The sequence below is a fragment of the Labrus bergylta genome, chromosome 3 (genome assembly GCF_963930695.1).
Source record: "Labrus bergylta chromosome 3, fLabBer1.1, whole genome shotgun sequence".
NCBI classification, from domain to species: Eukaryota; Metazoa; Chordata; class Actinopteri; order Labriformes; family Labridae; genus Labrus; species Labrus bergylta.
Genome location: NC_089197.1, coordinates 8,925,210 through 8,942,843, shown reverse-complemented (window position 1 = coordinate 8,942,843; position 17,634 = coordinate 8,925,210). Strand labels below are relative to the sequence as shown.

The 17,634-nt window shown below is 42.0% G+C and overlaps 1 protein-coding gene across 1 annotated transcript in view; it reads right to left on the bottom strand.

Annotated features, from left to right (window-relative positions):
- adamtsl5 (ADAMTS like 5) overlaps positions 1-13,825 on the bottom strand; it is a 41,607-nt gene extending 27,782 nt beyond the window's left edge. Inside the window, exons 1-2 of the mRNA XM_020640147.3 lie at positions 13,161-13,825; positions 364-439 (exon numbers count right to left, since the gene is read on the bottom strand). Coding sequence (XP_020495803.1) covers positions 364-439; positions 13,161-13,180 — 96 coding nt within the window. The 5' untranslated portion in view covers positions 13,181-13,825. The remainder of the gene's footprint in view (positions 1-363; positions 440-13,160) is intronic.
- Between the last annotated feature and the right edge of the window lie 3,809 nt (positions 13,826-17,634).

Here is a 17,634-nt window from a genome sequence, read left to right as displayed (position 1 = left end):
TCCACATATCCATTTATGGACCTAAATCAAAGCTAAATCGTTGTTAGATGATTGCTGATTGTTTCCATGATTGCATCATGGCAGATTAAGTTCTGCCCTTCTTGCTCTCCACATGGACTGTTTTCCCTCGTATAGCCAATGCCTTCTAAAACATTAGTGGACAACATGTCTTGTTCAGCAGAAGGAGACCAAAACCCTTCTGACAACCAAAACCAGAATATGGGGTTGAAATCAGAAGGAGCTGTGTTTGACAATCAATCCATCAGTGTCAATAAAAAAAAAGCAGCGTTGACACAGAGCAGAGGCATTTTTGTGTCGGAGGCCCTGTGGTGACTTGTGTCGAGGCGGGCAGGTTGGACTTACACTCTGCGGGGACGACAGGCAGACAGGAGCGACCAGCAGCAGGACAAAGGTCAGGGCCGGGAACAGACTCAGCTTCCTGGAATACACACAGAGAGAAACACAAACTGTTAGTGTGTTTGTATCGTCCGCCCCGATGTGTTTCATTTTATACACTTACAGGATCAGAAAAGTGAAGATGCATCTGAACAGGGTTTGAGCTGTGAAGAAGAAGAAGAAGAAGAAGACGAGACAAGAGAGGAATCAGCAGAGGTCTTTAGGTCATTGATAACATCCACAAATAAGCTGCCGGGCTGCTGTGAACCCCTGTGGTGAGGAGTCAAGGTCAGGAATGCCCCCCCATCCAGTGAGTATCATTAATCCCAAATGCCCCCCCCCTTAACAGTGTCTTATTAACTCTCTCAGAGCCAGAGAGGGAGGGGCCTGAACCCCAACGCTGAACAATGACGTCTCCCCTGTCACCTTCCCCCCGCATGACTGTTGACTTTGGTTACATGAAAGGAAGGATAACCAACCTGCTGTGTTTACATGCACTTTTTTTAATTTCAAGAAACTTTGATTAAGAGCGTAAAAAAAGGGCCAATAGCACCAGAGGTCGTTCATTCAGGGTCATTTAAATCATACAACCTTGTTTCCAAAAAAGGTAGGACACTGTGCCAATTTTTCCTTTCATGCCAGCGACACATTAAACAACTCTGCAGCATCTCCTCTTCTGTTAACACTCAGGAATTCAGGAACTAGCATTTCCCTTTTTCTTTTTCTCCAAGCAGCTCAGTGCGTAGGGACTTCAAGCAGCGAAGTTAAAGAAGTGCAACTACCAAAGTACTGCTTGAGCAAGGTACCAAACCCCAAACCACCCTGGTTAACCCCCCGTAGCAGTGTGTAGCAGCACCACTCTGACATCTCTCCACTAATGCGTGTCCACAGGTCCTTTTTGTACAGGTGTATGATTCGGGCCTGTGTGTGTGAGAAGCATGTCTCTCAATAACAGAGTTTAAACCAGGTCAACCTCAGGGATAAATAAAAAAAGAAAACTAAGGAGACTAATGAGAACTAATGTTGTCCCATGCTTATGACTTCACCTGTTAAACAGTTCAGGGTCTCTTTGTCATATTTTACATTTCATAATGTGCCAGATATTTCATAAGTCGAGGCCAGTTTATCATCCAGACTCATACAGAGGATAGGATGTTGTGATACGTGCAAAATGTGGGTTAGCACTGCTTTGCTGAAATAAGCAAACCTCCCCTAGAAAGAAGTTGTCTTCTGGTCAGCATATGTTCCTACAAAATCTGTGTATATGGTTCAGCATTAATGTGAACTAAACAAATGTGCAGGTCAGTGCCATGTTTACTAATGCACCGCCGTACCACCAAGGATGCTGGCCACGAAATGAGCACTCGTAACAAGCCAGTTGGTCCCTTTCCTCTGAAGCCCAGAGAAAGATAAAGATAAACTTTATTGATCCCCCATGGGGGACATTTTTTCATTACAACAGCTCAAGAAAGAGGCGTCCATTATTTTCAAACAGAAAGTCAAATGTTCACTCTTAAGCCCTCAGGATAGTTTTCTCCTGAGCCTACGTCCGTTTTACATGAGCTCTGGACAGAAAGGCGGCTACGTTTCTAAATCTGGTTTGTCTATGGCTTCGTCTGCATGGTGGAGTATCAGATAGCATATGTGGATGTAGCGTCAGTGGCTTCTCAGAGTGTCCATGAGCCAATGCAATGAGACATTTCCTCCCAGTTTTAAAGGTGAGTACATTTAGTTTAGGTTTTTAAAAGCCGAAGTTCAGCTAGTTGGACAGTTTTAGTTGTGAGACCTGATGAAAGCCTCATATTTATATACTTTACTTCATAAAAATAAAAAGTGTCAGACTTCAAGTTTAACAGCAGCATCTTTATCTATCACAAAGCTGACTCAAAAGCGACTAAAGTCAACAGTTGTACCACCACAGTGAACCCTTCTGAGGTGCTACCAGATCAATCTGCTGTTTGCTTAACAAGCTACTTCATCTCCGTTTTCACCTCGGGGGGGAGGAAACAGTTAGACGTGGACTCATCGTCTTTTCTGCCTCTGATTCATCAAAGCACAAGTGCTTTTTTCTGAGAAGTGACTGTGATTCGTGGAAAGCCCCTCTCTTTGACTGCTTCCTGGCACCGCTCCGCTGACAGCAGCACTGTGTCATTTGACGTTTAAGACTCTGATCGTGATGGGACGTGTCCTTTTCATTGAGGAAAACATACAGACGTGTTCCGTTTGAAAAGTAGCAGCATCCTAATCTTCTCCATTTAATTTTTTCCCTGACCTTGTCTCCCACGTCTCCCTCCAGTCTATCATTTATCGCTCTCTGTCTGCTCCATCTCTTTTATCTCCGCAGCGGCTTTAAACACAGAGAGCTGCTCCGATGCTTTTGGATTTAAAAAAAAAAAAAAAAAAAGACAATTTTTGGCTCGGTCCCAGGTCAGTAGTTGCCCTGTCCAATTAGACGATACTTATCTCTGCCTCACACTCGGCTGAGCAGCCCTTCCCTTCGGCGACCTCGGCTCCCACACGAGCCTTACATGGGGGAATTCATATCAGAGGAACAAGGAAGGTCGATCTGACCGGAACAAAGATCAGGCTCATAAATCACGATGGAAGAAAGAGACCTTCTTTTTTTTGTCTCACTTCAAACGTCTCAGCCGCATGACGCCAGGGTCACTGTGTTCCTGAGGGTAAACCCCCCAAACATTTAAAGCAACTACTTTAGATTTTCCTTCATTTTTGATTAAAATCTTAAATTCTACCATCTGACAATGACTGTGTTTACGTTGTGTTGCAGTGAAATGAAGCCTGCATTGAGTTTTCGAAGAAAAAAGAAAAATAAGATGCTCTTTCCCCAAGAGGGGATTATATTTGAGCTCAAATTGATCTGTGAAGTCTGAGCTGCATTACATCATGACTGAATATTATCATCAGACCACAGTTTCTCTCAAAATCTGTCTCAAGCATCTTTCGTCTTTTTAGCCCTTTTTTACATTAAAAGAGAACAGAGCGATAACAAAACTCCCCCATCACTACACCACTCACACCGGGAACCCACATTTGCGACGCCACTGTAAACGTTGGACCCTGCAGCGTTTCTGCATTTGCTGTTGTTTTCTGAGTATGTTTATGTATATGTTTTTGACTTAAGTTTCGTTTCTGTACTTGCAGCGCGTTTCAGCCTTTGCAATTGTTTTTATGAGTTTGAATGTGCTTTTGAATGTGCAGCGTTTCTGAATATGCTGCACGTTTTTCTAAGTGCTTGAGTATTCATCAGTTGCTGAGCGTGTGACCCCTACCGGCCACCGTACTTTAGGCAACGGTGGAGCATTTGGCAGCTAAAGAGCCAGATAATCACCCCGGGGAGCTGGTGGTGGAGGAGAACAACAAAACTACAGAAACATTGTAAATAGTTTTGTGTGACACTGTTGACTAAAGAAAGAAACGTTCTGCTCACTGCTTCACTGAAACAAACGGAGGAGAATACGCCTGGGGGTTATGTTCACTTGCTGCTGAAGTGTGACCAAAAAAATTTGTTCTCTCACAGGGATGAAGCCGTTTCTCTCAGTTTCACTTGATCTTTGGCTTCACTTCTCTTGCACATGAAAAGACAGCAGCTCCGGTCACTGACTGATTGGCCCCCTCCCTGCAGGGGCCCTCCAGAGGTGAGCAGGGGTCAGGCCGCCTCCTCCTGCTCTCATTAAGCCTATAGCAGCACATTAGTGCATAGCTCCGGGGCAGGGAGGGAAACGGCTTTAATCAATACGAGACTTGTTGTTTATTTTGACTGACATCAGTTGCACTCATGACCGACGGAGAAGAAACAACACCGGCCCCGCCCGACGCGCTCAACACTCAACTACTTTAATTATCAGCAAATAAGTTTCAGAAAAAGACCGAAACCATCAAGACACAACGAGCGCTCAGAGAGATATGAATGTAATTACGTGATCGAGGCTCAATCAGTTTTCAGACTTGATCTCCACGTTCATATTGTTACTTTGTAAATGTCGACGTTTCAAGATGTTTGAAGTGATCCCTTATGTCTGCAGGGTAAGAAACATACAGCCAATGCTCACACAACAGATCATCACATTAGCCTTTCTGGAGACAACTGATGCCAAACATCACAAAAGCCGTTTTCACATTACGCACTCCTGAAAATATCGAGGTCATTTCAGGAGGATTGCTCCGGAGAAAGCTGCAAATCAAAGTAACAACCCGCAAATACGTGAAAAAGACAACAACAGACACAATTAATCAGCAACATTTTGACGAGTGACGGAAAGGAAAATGCTCAAAAAAAGGTTTTTGGTACAGATTAAGAAACATTTTGCCTTTTTTTTTTTTTTTGGACAAATTGCTCCTTTAAGATGAAAATAAATCACAAATGTTTCCCATTAACTCATATGCTAATATGTTAGTTGATGCACATTTGGATTTAAAGAAGTGTAATTATTATTTTATCCCAGTTAATGCAAAGATTGAGTCTCCATGGCTAATTTCAGGGGTTTGTTCTTGGTCATAGGAATCACCACTTTTGCACGTCTTGTATTTCTGATGTATGCTCCACTGTGTCATTGGATCGATTATATGTCCGTGTGTGACCTCTTACGTCTTTCACACTCTGAGTTTCTCCTGCCAGACCCTGAGTCATTTTTTGTGATTTTTTGCTGCAGTTGTCTCCACCAGATCTCTCCTGAGTAAGACCCAAAGGTTCTTAACCCTTTAAAAAAAAAAGCTCAATCAAGTGAAGAATTATGATGAAATCATTTAAAATCGCTTTCTGAATCGTCTCTTCTTCTCATGATGAGAGTTCAAGAGGAAAATGACAAACACGCTCTCCTGACCTGACACCTGAACAGAGCGGGGATTTATTCACAGTCTGACAGAAAGACAACATAACCCTCCTCGCAGAGAGGTTAAAGACTCTCCGCCTGAGTTTATAATTCCTCTGTAACGACTGAACTTTGCTAAAAACACACCCTGACAGACAGGTAGCACTCGGGTTCCCATCCTGCACAAATAAACAACACTTCAACACTGTTATCGTTCGATTAAAAGTGGAGCCATTACGGTGCGTTGGTGGTCGTGCGCTGCAGGTGAGAATGTGTTCTTTGAACTCAGGACGGTGTGTGCGTCAAATCAACACCGCAGACACCTGACTGATGACACTTTACGTGCGTGTGTGATCTCTCCGTCAGGGTGACCTGCAGGCGTCGTTTTTTGGTTTACAACCCCCTGCACACCCACCAAGTTTAGAAAAGAAAAACCTCTTCCAACCAGGGGCCGGTCTTGACTTTTGACCCTTGCTGAGATTTAGCTGTGACCCACCCAGAGTTTGGGCGAGCCGTGTGGAGGGTCCGATGGTTATATGGAGCCCGCTGCTGAATGGATTGAGACAACCCTGAACAGATGTGCAGTGTGAAGGCTCTGTTCAGACTCTGACCTCTGCGTCTGGCGTCCACTCTGAATGAGGAAACAACAATCGAGCGCTCAGTGGCTCGGTCAGCCTCTCAGAGACAAACAGCGCAGGCTCTTTGTGCTCCAGCAGCTGCTCCACTTGGAGACATAACAAAACATTTTAGAAAAAAGAAATGAAATACTATTACATTTCCTGACAAAAAAAACCCCAGAGAGCATTGTGGTAAACGGCTAAATGAAAGACAGGCGTTGGTATCCTGTTTTTGGTTTCCTTGTTGCCAAAATGTCTACACTCGTGTTCTTGCTCAACTCGAGTCCCTTCACTCCGCTTCGCTGCACCTAACTCTCTCCTTCCACGACAGTTAGAACAAACTTAGTACACCGTCATACCTCAGGGATTATGAGCTTATCTTTTCACAGCCACTCTGACTGAAGCAGAGCCTCTCAGGTCCTCGTCTCACTACATGAGGAACACGCAGGAGATAGTGGAGGAGAAAATACTGTAAATTATGAACAATAAAGGACAGAGGCACAATCTTCTGAAATATACATGTTGACTTTTTAAAACCACACAACCTCTAATATTCTAACTACATGACTATTCAACAAGACAGGTGAGGAATGAGTCCATCAGAAAGTGCAGGTGAACTCCTGCACACTTAGTGTTAGACCACACTAACCGATACCAAGACATACCCGAGACAAGACCAAGACCAAGACATTTAGGTCATTAAATCATAATCTTGTCTGCAGCAGGCGTGTCACTCACTTAGTCCTTGGCCGTAACCAGGGGATAAAATCAATTTATGAATGAATTGTTTTTGTTCTTTTTGAAAAAGGTGTTTTCCTTCTAATCGCAGTAATGTCCTGGAAAAATAGCCTTTCAGTGGTGGTCTTGACCATTCTTGATTTTACATTAGGAGTCCATCCAGTCTGAGACGAGACAAGACAGAGAAAATTTTTTTTTGATTCCGAGACGAGACCGAGACCTTCAAAAAGTGGTCTTGAGACCAAGACCGAGTTGAAATATGACTGTACAACACAATGCACAGTGTTTAAATTGCACACAAATATCGGCAAGGTTTCCTCCAAGGTTTCTACGTTTCCATGTTTTTCTGCAGTTTGATTTGGTGATTAAAAAACGAGAAACTCGAGAGACTTTTTTCTTTGTTGCCATGGAATCCAAACGGGTATCCATATGATTTGATTTGTACAAGCATCGTATCTGAATTTAAAATGGGTATATCCTGACATCACTGAAATGTAATTCATTCAATCTGAAGTTTTAAAGATGTGAAGAGGAATCCTTTCCCTAACCGCCCGAGAAGTCTGCAGATTTAAAACATTTAGTTATACAGAACAGATCGCCTTTATTGTCATTAAAGCTTTAAAATTGAAAGCACATACATTTAAAACTCTCTTATTGTGTTAAAACGCTGGATTTCAAGACTACAGAAGGGCTAAAAGTTAAAAAGGAAAGAGTAAGAGCAGGAATTCATCCACACACATCTTGAGTACTTATAATTCCGATTCAAATGAGAACAAGTGAACTCAGTGCAGTCTGAAGTGTGAAAGGACCTTTGGAGCTTTGGATATTATCGCACCTTCTAAGGATATTATTGGATTAGCAGAACAGGAGAATGAATCACATTTTCTTATTGTCCTGCGCTGAGTTAAAACCCTGCAGGACAAATGAAAAGTACGTCTGCTCAAACCCTGAAATGTTCACCGACCACAACAGAGACGAGCGGTAGCTTATGTTTCTACAGAGCTTGGACAAAAACATCTGCATGGTTTATTTCTGAGATATTACTGGTATTTGTCCCTCTACTTTACTTCTTTCTCTCTTTATAAATAATAGCGTCTAAGTGTCTATGTTTGTTTTGGGTTGGGCATATTATGTACAAATGATTCAAGAGTTAAATCAAATCAAACAAACTCATAAAATAAGTCTTGTAAAATCTGAAGTAAAGGCCCTCCACTTATCTTTAACCTCAAATAGCATGCTTTAGCAGCTGAATTAGAATAAAAACTGTTGTCTAGAAGCCACAAATGTACCCGCAGGATTGGGAGTTTCTCATGTTTTCCGTCTCCATCACTTTCATAATTACAGCTAAAAAACTTTAATGGTCCAAAGACAGAAATCTCAGATCTGGATCGCCTCCAAAACCAAATCAATGGTTCCCTGGCTCAAAGCCGACGTGTCCATCATGCCTCATGGAAATTCTTTCACTGGGTACTTTAGAAACATCCTGCTGACAGACGTAGAAACACAATTACTGAATTGAAACCACAACACTAATCCTGCTTGGAAGTGAAGCCTTCAAACAGTGAATCACAGACTTGATGTCATGTTGGTGCAGAGAGACACAAACAGGGAGCAGTAAACTCTTATCTGTCTGAACTCTGAAACCTGAGCGTCCATGAGAAACGACTCACCTGTCTTCATCCAAAACAATAAGTCTGATGCCCAATTGTAAATCAAATTCAGGATCTGCTTTAAATCAACCTGGAGACTGAATTTAAACGACAGGAAGTGGTGGAACATGACGCAGCTGCACACACTTCATGTGTTAACCGTCTGCTAGTTTGAAAGTGGAGAAGTGACAGCTGCTTTATCATCATGTTTAATGTGCTGTGTATTACGAGATTTCATGTGGTTTGTTGGTCAATCTTTGACTGGAATCTTTCCAGCATGTGACAAAGGTGCAGCAGAAAGTCCAAAGTTTATACTCCTGCTATTTGTACCTGATTGCACCCCAAATGTACTTTTACTTAAATTTCTCTTTTTGTAAAACAGCAGCAGACCATCCAGTTAGTTGTGTCAAAACTTTTTATGAATACACTTTTGAAATCAAAATAGCAAGAGTATGTAAAGTACAGCGATCGAGCTACACAAATCAGCCATTATAATTATTTTACTAGGAGCGCTGGTGGCTCAGTGGTTAGTGTGCGCCTCCCATGTATGAAGGTTGTAGTCCTCCAAGCAGACGGCCCAGGTTCAAATCCTACCTGTGGCTCCTTTTCCCGCATGTCATTTCCCACTCTCTCTCTGCCTGATTTCCAACTCTATCCACTGTCCTATCTCTTCATTTAAGGCACAAAAAGCCCCAAAAAATAAATACAATTATTTTACTATTCAAACCTGTTCTTCATTTCAGAAGCATTTCAGTAGCCCTGTTCAGATTGCTGTTTCAAGCCGCCATCTTTACGCCCCTGTGACGTTTCGGCTTCAATCTGAATGTTGCAGAGAGAAGCGTAATGGTGGAACTCTGTAACGTGTAAAATCCCGAAGTTCATCCAGTGTCCGCTTGAATCTGTCAGAAGTCATAAACACACCACAGCAAGAAAATCCAACATCTGGCTCCTTTCCCGCTTGTCATTCCCCCACTCTCTCTCTCTCCCTAGTTTCTGACTCTATCCACTGTCCCATCTCTAAAATAAAGGTCTTAAAAATAAATCTTAAAAATACAGATTAAACACTTAGTTTGAATTAGTTCACTTACAGATTCTCAGCCAGTAATTAGAGGCACCGAAGTGCAAATATGAAAATGAAAATATGGAACATTTTGGATGAAGTCTGCAGGATGTTTAGGACAAATCCATGTGCTGCATAATTATTAGATTTTTTGTGATTAAGTGTGCATTTTAGCAATAACTTGTCAGTTTCTGTTCTGTCTGTTTTATGCAGCACATGTATTTTTTTATGTTTTCTACTAAATACAAAACAATTAAAAAAGAACTTAAGTGCCGTTCTGTTTCACCACAGAGCTTGATCAACTTCATTTCCTCTCTGTCGTGTGAGCTAACGCTGCAGTCAACACCAATAAATCTGAAATTCGAATGTGTGAATGCATGACTCATGTTTTCAGGGCTCGTCCTCATTGTCCTGTTTACTTCATAACAAGGACAAAATTACAAACAGAGCTCAACATTGGGGTTCATTTTCTCCATAGCGGATTTGATTATTAGCAATAATTTCCATATCCTTCCAAGGTCGACTGACCACGAGCTACCTGAGTGTGAAATTATATTATCTGCTCCTTTAGAAGTTTGCATTTCAACCTCATTTGTAGAAAAACATGGTTCATTTGTGATCTCGGGGACTAGAACTACACTACCCACAATCTTAGGGTGTCACAGCGAGATCCCTGATTGATGGAGCCCGCTGTTACCATGGAAACATTATCAACCCTGCGAACTTAGCCTGTCAACCACTGATGTTACTGTAAGTTCAACACACTATATGAACACAAACTACAATAAATGACAACGTGATTATTAACAATATAAACACGATAAAGATAAATGAAGAAAGAAGGTCTGTGTACGTTTTGAAAGAAGCTGGAATCACAATGCATTGTGGGATGCGTAGTTCCATCACTCCCAGATAAAGTCATGTACACAGTCTTGTAGGTCTGCCGATAAAGTTGGCAGTCACTGTTGAGCTCCAGTGTTGCCACATGGGAAATACAGCAATATCGTACTGCAGCTTTATAATTATTGAATTTTAGCTTCTCCAAAGCAAAGGATACTCATAGGTATTGTAGTGCTTAGAGAAAACAACGATACCAAACCAGCCTTGAAAATTAAATTTGACCCTGGATTTTTTTTACTTTGGGCAATGTGCAAGAAGTTGTTCTCTCCAGATTTATTATAAATGTTGACTGTATCAGAATCTGTGTGTGACTCTGCAGCTCATCTGGTTTATCTGTAAAAATTAACTTTCCGGTCGAAAAAAGTTCTACCACTGTTTCTGTGTCGTCTACTTTTTCCCCAGTGGTCGCGGTTCGAGACACTTCTGTCCCTCTTTAGTGTTCAGACTTCACATCCACAGGGAAGAAAAGGATTGAAATTCCTCCCCGCAGGAGAGAGTGACATCACTGCGTGTAACAGCAAATTAGAGTCCTCGTTTTGAAGCTATATGCTCAGTGTTCCATGGTAAGTAGATTAAATCAGTTCATGGGGCTGGTGGCTCCTTCCCAAACAAACATTCCTCCGAGGAGTTATCACAGAGACAGAAAATGTACCCTGAGCCAAAAACCCTTCTCTCTATATATATCTCCGACTCATCTTTTAGTTTCTGGAGGCGGCGTCATCTGACTGACAGCAGACACATTTTTCCTGACACATTACGTCAAATGCAGCCCATAAAACTGGTATCACACTTTAACACCTGGACCTCAGCATGTTTTTCTTTATTAAAGCCTCCTGAAATATGGTTTGAAATACTTTAAAAGCTTTTATAAAATCACAACTATTGGAAAACAAAAATAAAGAAACAACTCAATAGACAAATACTCTGTGTGGGCGTGTCAGGTCAAGCTTTGATTCTCGATTGCCTGGCTTTGCACACCACGATGACACAACGGGCAGTGACATTAACCCTTCTTTTCTTTTTTTAGCTGACTTTTGGAGGGCTTTTTTCCCTTTGTTGACAGGACATATGAAGAGAAACAGGAAATTAAAAAAAGGGGAAGATTGGCATCAGAGAGCTGAGGGTTTCGAGTCGTTGTGTCGAGGATTTTGTTTGTGTGTGTGGGGCCCCTACCGCCTGACTTAAACACTGATGAAGATGATATACGTCTCTGTTTAATAAGACAGAAGAAGCAGAAGCCATGCTACCTGAAAAAAAAAATCCCTTCAATCTCTTAATGATGAATTACAAATAAGGATGTTCCTAGATGACTAATGCTCAAGCCTGTTAAACAGAAATTAAGATGCAGTCTAAAGGTAAGAAAACATTATTTATTTGAGGAGGGGTAGCACTGCTAACCTTCGGTGCCCATGCTACATGTTGATACTCATTGTTCCAACAGGTATGTCAATTCAACCTGACACCGCCTACATACAGGTATAACTCCATTATCAATCAAAATCAAAATACTGCCGACATGTTAACCATTCACCGTGCTCGTTTACATCTGGGTAGTAGAGCGAGGAGAGCAGACTCATTAACCAGTGTATGGAAACGACTCCAACTAGTGGCAGGTGGCTGCATTGCAGTTTGACCAGAATGGCATTGTGGGCCAAAATATTAATAATTTGTTTCACTGACTAGTAATTCTGGAGCCGACTATATGAGGGTGGTGACGTTTAACCCTCTAGCTAGGCTACTACTACCTCAGTACTTCATACATTGCAGACAGGGCCTAACAGGAGCATTATTGTCCAGCACTGAACTGGCAATATGTAAGAACCAAACGTCATCTGAGATCCCAGTATTTGTTCTTAAAGGGATAAAAGTAACGCTAAACAATAATTCTGTTAGCTACAGAGCTAAACTCCCTCTGCTGACGCTAAAGTCCTGCCAATAACAAAAGATCATTAGCAGTCCAAATTGAACTCCTGCACCTGAAAAAATGACAACCAGGTTCAACATTCAACACTTTTAGGCTACATCATCAACAGCCAATATTTCAAATCTGGATCGAATCAAATAGCTTTAATGTTTCGTTTATTGTAATTCTGTACATAAGACCCTACATTACAGATAGGTTATTGTGGACTTGAGTTTCTTGTTTGGGTTTGAGAGTAGAAAGAAAAAGACCAGGCAGAAAGTAAATTTTATGTTTTGAAGAGACAGATTTCTAAACTTCATGCCGAGTTGGAGCAAACCCTGTGCAGCCCCTGTGTTTGTGATCTGTGTGGCAAGGTTGGGATTAGATCAAATACGAGCAGCGTATTTTTAGCCGGTGACATTTGGGAGATAAAGGTGGTGCAGCAGCAGGATGGGAGGAATGCAGAGCCAGGAGTTGCAATATCACAGATACTGTATGACTGTTAGGAGGATTACCTCACCTGCTGGCAGGAAGTAGGAGCCTGGATATGACTTCTGCCCTCAGAGAAAACACAACACTGCACAGGCTGCTACAGGATTATCTACACCGCTTTAAGTCAAGTTTTCTTTTTGATGAACAGTCAAATAGTGCTGAAAGTCTGCAACCAAAGTGACTCAAACACTGCTGCGGACCAACACTTTGTCCTGCCATCTTTGTGGTGAAGTGAAAACAAACAACTTCAAACTGGAGTGGGAATGAAACTCGACTGTCCCTGGAATTTATCACCTCCCATCCTTCACTGTACTGCAAAAAAATGTTCAAGGCTTTGCAGCTCCTTGCAAGCAAAATGACTCAAGGTAAATATTTAAAGCATCCACGTCCCCCTCCTCCTGAGGAGCAATCAAAAGACAAACAGTTTCCACTCAGAAAGAAAAAAGGACAACTGAATCTGTCTCTGGAATTTATCACCTCCCATCAAGACTGGACCTTTCTCACAAATCACATTTAATCTCTCGTTCAATCCTTTCTGCAGACAGCAACACTTACACTACATTTTTAAAGCCTTACCTCGTCAGTAGAGAGGGCATGGTGGATCCTGATGGACTGGCTTCAGGTGTTGGTTGTCAGGTGCAGCTTTGTTTCAGTATCATGGTGAGAAACGTCGCGGTGCAGATGCGCAGTGCATCCCAGCTGCAGACTCCAACGAACGGATTTCAGTCCCAAAAACACCCATACCCTCTAATGTCTCTTTTCTGCTTTTCCTTTAATTATTTAAATTTATACCAACTCTCTCTCTCTCTCTCTCTCTCTCTCTCTTACTCAAAGAAAGAGGTAATACATCCAAGATGTTTCTCAATTTCCCTCCTCCAAAAAAGAATCACATCAGTTTTGTCTTCTGGTACGCGCGTAAATACGCATTTTCAGGACTTACTAGGTGAAGAAGTTTACTTGCTATTTTCTTCCTTATTATGTTACGCACCACTCGCCGACATTCACGTGGGCACTACATGTTAATCCAGGTAGAAATTAAGTGTAACTATCGCCTCCGTGCAGGTGAATTCCTGTGTGGTCAGTCCTGAAGCAGCAGGTATATCTCCAGCAGCTTTTCTTTGTAACTTTCCTCTCAGTCCGAACAGGGCCGGTAAGATCTCCAGAGAGCCGCCGACAGAGCTCCAGCAGTCAGCCGTGCTTGGTTGTATGTGTGCCGGGCTGTTGTGTCTGTGTTTTGGTGTGTCCCCCCGCCTCTCTCTCTCTCTCTCTCTCTCTCTCTCTCCACCTGAGCGCTGCATTCCTCCGGTGAACACGCCTCCCTCCTCCAATCAGAGCCCAGCAGCTCCTCTTAAATCAGAGGTGACTCACTGAAGAAATCAAGAAGGTGAAGAGGAGATGCTTTCCAAGGCAGGAAGAGGAATAAAAAACTGAATTAGGAGATTTAAAGAATCGAAATCAAATGCATTCATTACTTGAAAAGTTAGCAGGTGCTGAACAGAAGATAAGGACTAAGTGGAGATAGATTAATCCATCAATACATTAAAGTAAATCCCCTAAATGGAGGAGGTGCAACAACAATAAAGATAACAAATAAATTTGGCTCATGCAAAGAAAAAAACAACAAAGAAAAGAAAACTCCTAATTTCCAGAAAGAAGCCAAACTTTTATTGCAGTGACAGGTCAGAAAAAAACAGAGAAGGAAGAATTTATTTTCAACATTTTTATTTCATTTAAAAAAGGAAAAAAAATGTAATATTCATTATCAACATCAACGCTTTGCAAACTTTTGATATTTCAACAATACTCCACATTTCCACTTTGTTGTCAACATTTTCACATTACACACATTTGTCTTTTCACAATGACTTTGCTGTCACAAACTTTTGTCTTTGCATTTACTCTCAGTTCCTGTTCCTTGACAGGAAATAAATGCTTCCCTTTGTGTTTGTTTGCATGTGTAGAAGGTCCATTATTCAGAATTGATTGTTTGGTATGTATCGTAATTCAACAGTCAGTTTAGAAACCAAGAATGCTTTTGAAGAAGACGTGAAAAGTCTTCAACGCCTTCAGCCACTTTCCTTTTGGATTAAGTTTAGAATTTCCATTGCCTTGACGACTGAGGGCAAAGGCATTATAGTCTTCTCCAGCTCAATATCGGACTTATATATAGTCCTTCAAAAATGTGGTATAACTTTTTATTTACATCACACACACACACAAAGCCTTCACATTTCTGCAGTTATTCCTTCTTTTAAGAATCACCTCTCAGTCTCTCCTTCCTGAGTCCTTCTCACTCTGTCCTTCTGCTTCTCTGCATCCTTTCACCTTCTCCTCACCTGCCCTGCTGCTTCACCAGAAACAACCGAGATAAATTCATCTCCATCCACATGTCAGGGCACCTTTCTTGTCTTAATCTCTCTGTACCAGCGTTCCCTTTTCTCATCTCACATTTCCACCTTTTTTTTTTTAACCATGTGTAACTGTATCTATCGGTCTTTGTTTCTCACAGAGCTTCACATTTGAAGTACCATGCCTCCCTGTAGCAGGTTTTGTTTTACAGTTTGAGAACATTTTGTGAAGTATGAGGCAGTAACACGCAGGTCATCCGTCGTTTCACACGCTGGGGCGACTTAGTTCTGCTGAAGCGACCACATGTCCTCCGTGTGAACTCAGAGCAGCGTCTCCACCTCGCTCTGTCACAGTCTCCTTTAAGCTCGGCCAAGGCGGAGACAATTCATCTGAGCTGTGCTTCAGTTTCAGCACGCGACCTTGAACTATATCATCTGGAGCCGTGCAGACAAAACACAAGGAACAGGACAACATGAGTGTCTCCACACGGAGCTGCAGGGTGTCAGAGTATCTGTGTCAGAGCCTCAGCCGGGATCTTAACCGTTTCTGTTGCTACTTGTTAGCTTGTGTTTGACCACACAGGGTCATGTCTCCAGTGTAAATATTATCCTGAATAAGACTGCTGACACAGGATGTGATGTTGCAGTCATTTGAAGCCCACAACAGATGTCAAGAAAATGATTTACAAACCTACAAATGTTGACTTGCAGACAACATGAGCCTGCAGGGACATAAATCCACAGGAGCATTAGACAGGCAGCAGCAGCAGAGTGTGGTGCAGGTTTTAGATCCGGTTATCCAGTGATATCTAAAGCCTCTTGAAATAACTTAGATGCTAAAATAATTACACTTAAGTCCATTTCTTCTCATCTTTTATTACAGTATTTCCAGCATGTGTGTTGCACTCAACCCAGAGTCTAATGGTGTATACCACTTCTGCTTTAAACTGCAGTTCCTCAATCAGCCACTTGAGGCAGTGGTTGATGAAGTGAAAAAGTCCGCTATAAGGCGTTTTAGAGACAATGTTTGCCTTTGCATCAATGTTACGCGTAGTTAGACAGAATCACCATATCAACTAAAGAGCGGAGAAGAACATACCAGAGAACAGAAAACATAACGCAGCGTGTTAATTACATGCACAGAGCGTATTCTCAAATCAGCTCACTCTGACTTTCTGCAGAAAAAAAACTGGCAGGCTGGCAGGAGAAACTCCGGATAAAGATTTAAGGATGCAAATGTGGCTGTTTGTGTTTGTTCACATGTGCGCCTCATCCCAAAACTTCAGGAGTTTTTCAGGAGTTTTGTGCAAGAATGAAAGCACTATAGCTCACCAGCTAGCTTAGCATGTCGTCAACCATCAACGGGGAACTAATGCAGCGAGCACAGGTGAAAGAATCTAATCAAACCCCATTACATAAAATCTGAACTATCCCTTTAAGGCTTTCATTTTGCATGCAGTAAATGTGTTCCCAGTTGGGTAACATTTGTTAGAAAGCTGTGCAGTGTGTGTGTGTGTGTGTGTGTGTGTGTGTGTGTGTGTTTTTGCTACATATTGCTGTGATGTGTTTTTGAGAAGTTTGTGCCAAAAGACTTTACTTTCAGTGTTCTATTTTTTTCCTTTTTCATTAATCAAAGTTTGTACCTTTAGACATCAGGTTGTTCTCTCTGTCTTTTTCACCCTTTATTGTTTAGACATTGATCATCATCAGGGTGAAGGGGAATGTACTGAAGGCTAATTCAGGCTGTAAGCAGAGTGCATACAGATGGACAAGGGTTTGTAATTATTACGAATGTATGTAGTCAGGTCTGTAACAACAGTCCTGCTTGTTGGCTCGCGATTCATAAATTGTGTAGAAATGTTTCCATCAGCAGCGAGTGGCTCCTCCGTACCTGTGTGTGTATATAATGATTAGTTAAGTGCTCTCAGGACTCTCTGCTTGTCCCGGCTTGCAGAGACATTTTCCTTGTCCCTCCCTATGGTTCCCCCATCTTCACTGCATGCTCTTCACTCTTGTAATGCTCTGTGTGTTTACTAAGAGACGGATCGCCTCGGTGTTTACAGTAATCATCACATTCATGCACGTACGCTCTCTCTTTCTGTGCATTTAGCAGTCTGCAGGGTGCTGCTCTGTAATGAGAGGCTTCAGAGCTGAGGAGGCACTTTAACACTCCTCAAAGACATTACGGGGGAGGTTTGAGCGGGGTATCCACCTCCCCCCTCTCTCCTTTAAGGTTTTTACTGAGCTTGGCAGCCTGCCAGCATGACTGGAGAAACTGGATGGGTGGACAGAGTTTCACACAGCAGCTCTGATGAAAGACTGCTGCTGGTGGTGTGAAAAGTCCTATATATTACATGTGGCCTTCACACAGCTGCAGCCCGGACTCAGGAGGTTTTTTGATGTGCTGCAGCCTGTAAGATGTGTTGTCTGTCTGGTGAAAAACCTCCCATTTAAACCATTTAAACTGAGGTTAAATATTTGTGTGTACCTGGAGGATTAAAAAGTGTTTCCACAAGCAGGGTGGATCAGACAGGAATAAACAGACGTAAACATGAAGACACCCAGCTTCATGTTGAGACGCTGAAACAGAGTAAGGTCAAGGTAAGCTTAATCACCAAAGAGGGAAAGGTAAATTATAAGAGTTCAGAAGTGCACAAAGCAGGCATAAAAACAGATATCTTAACAAATACACAATTTGCAAT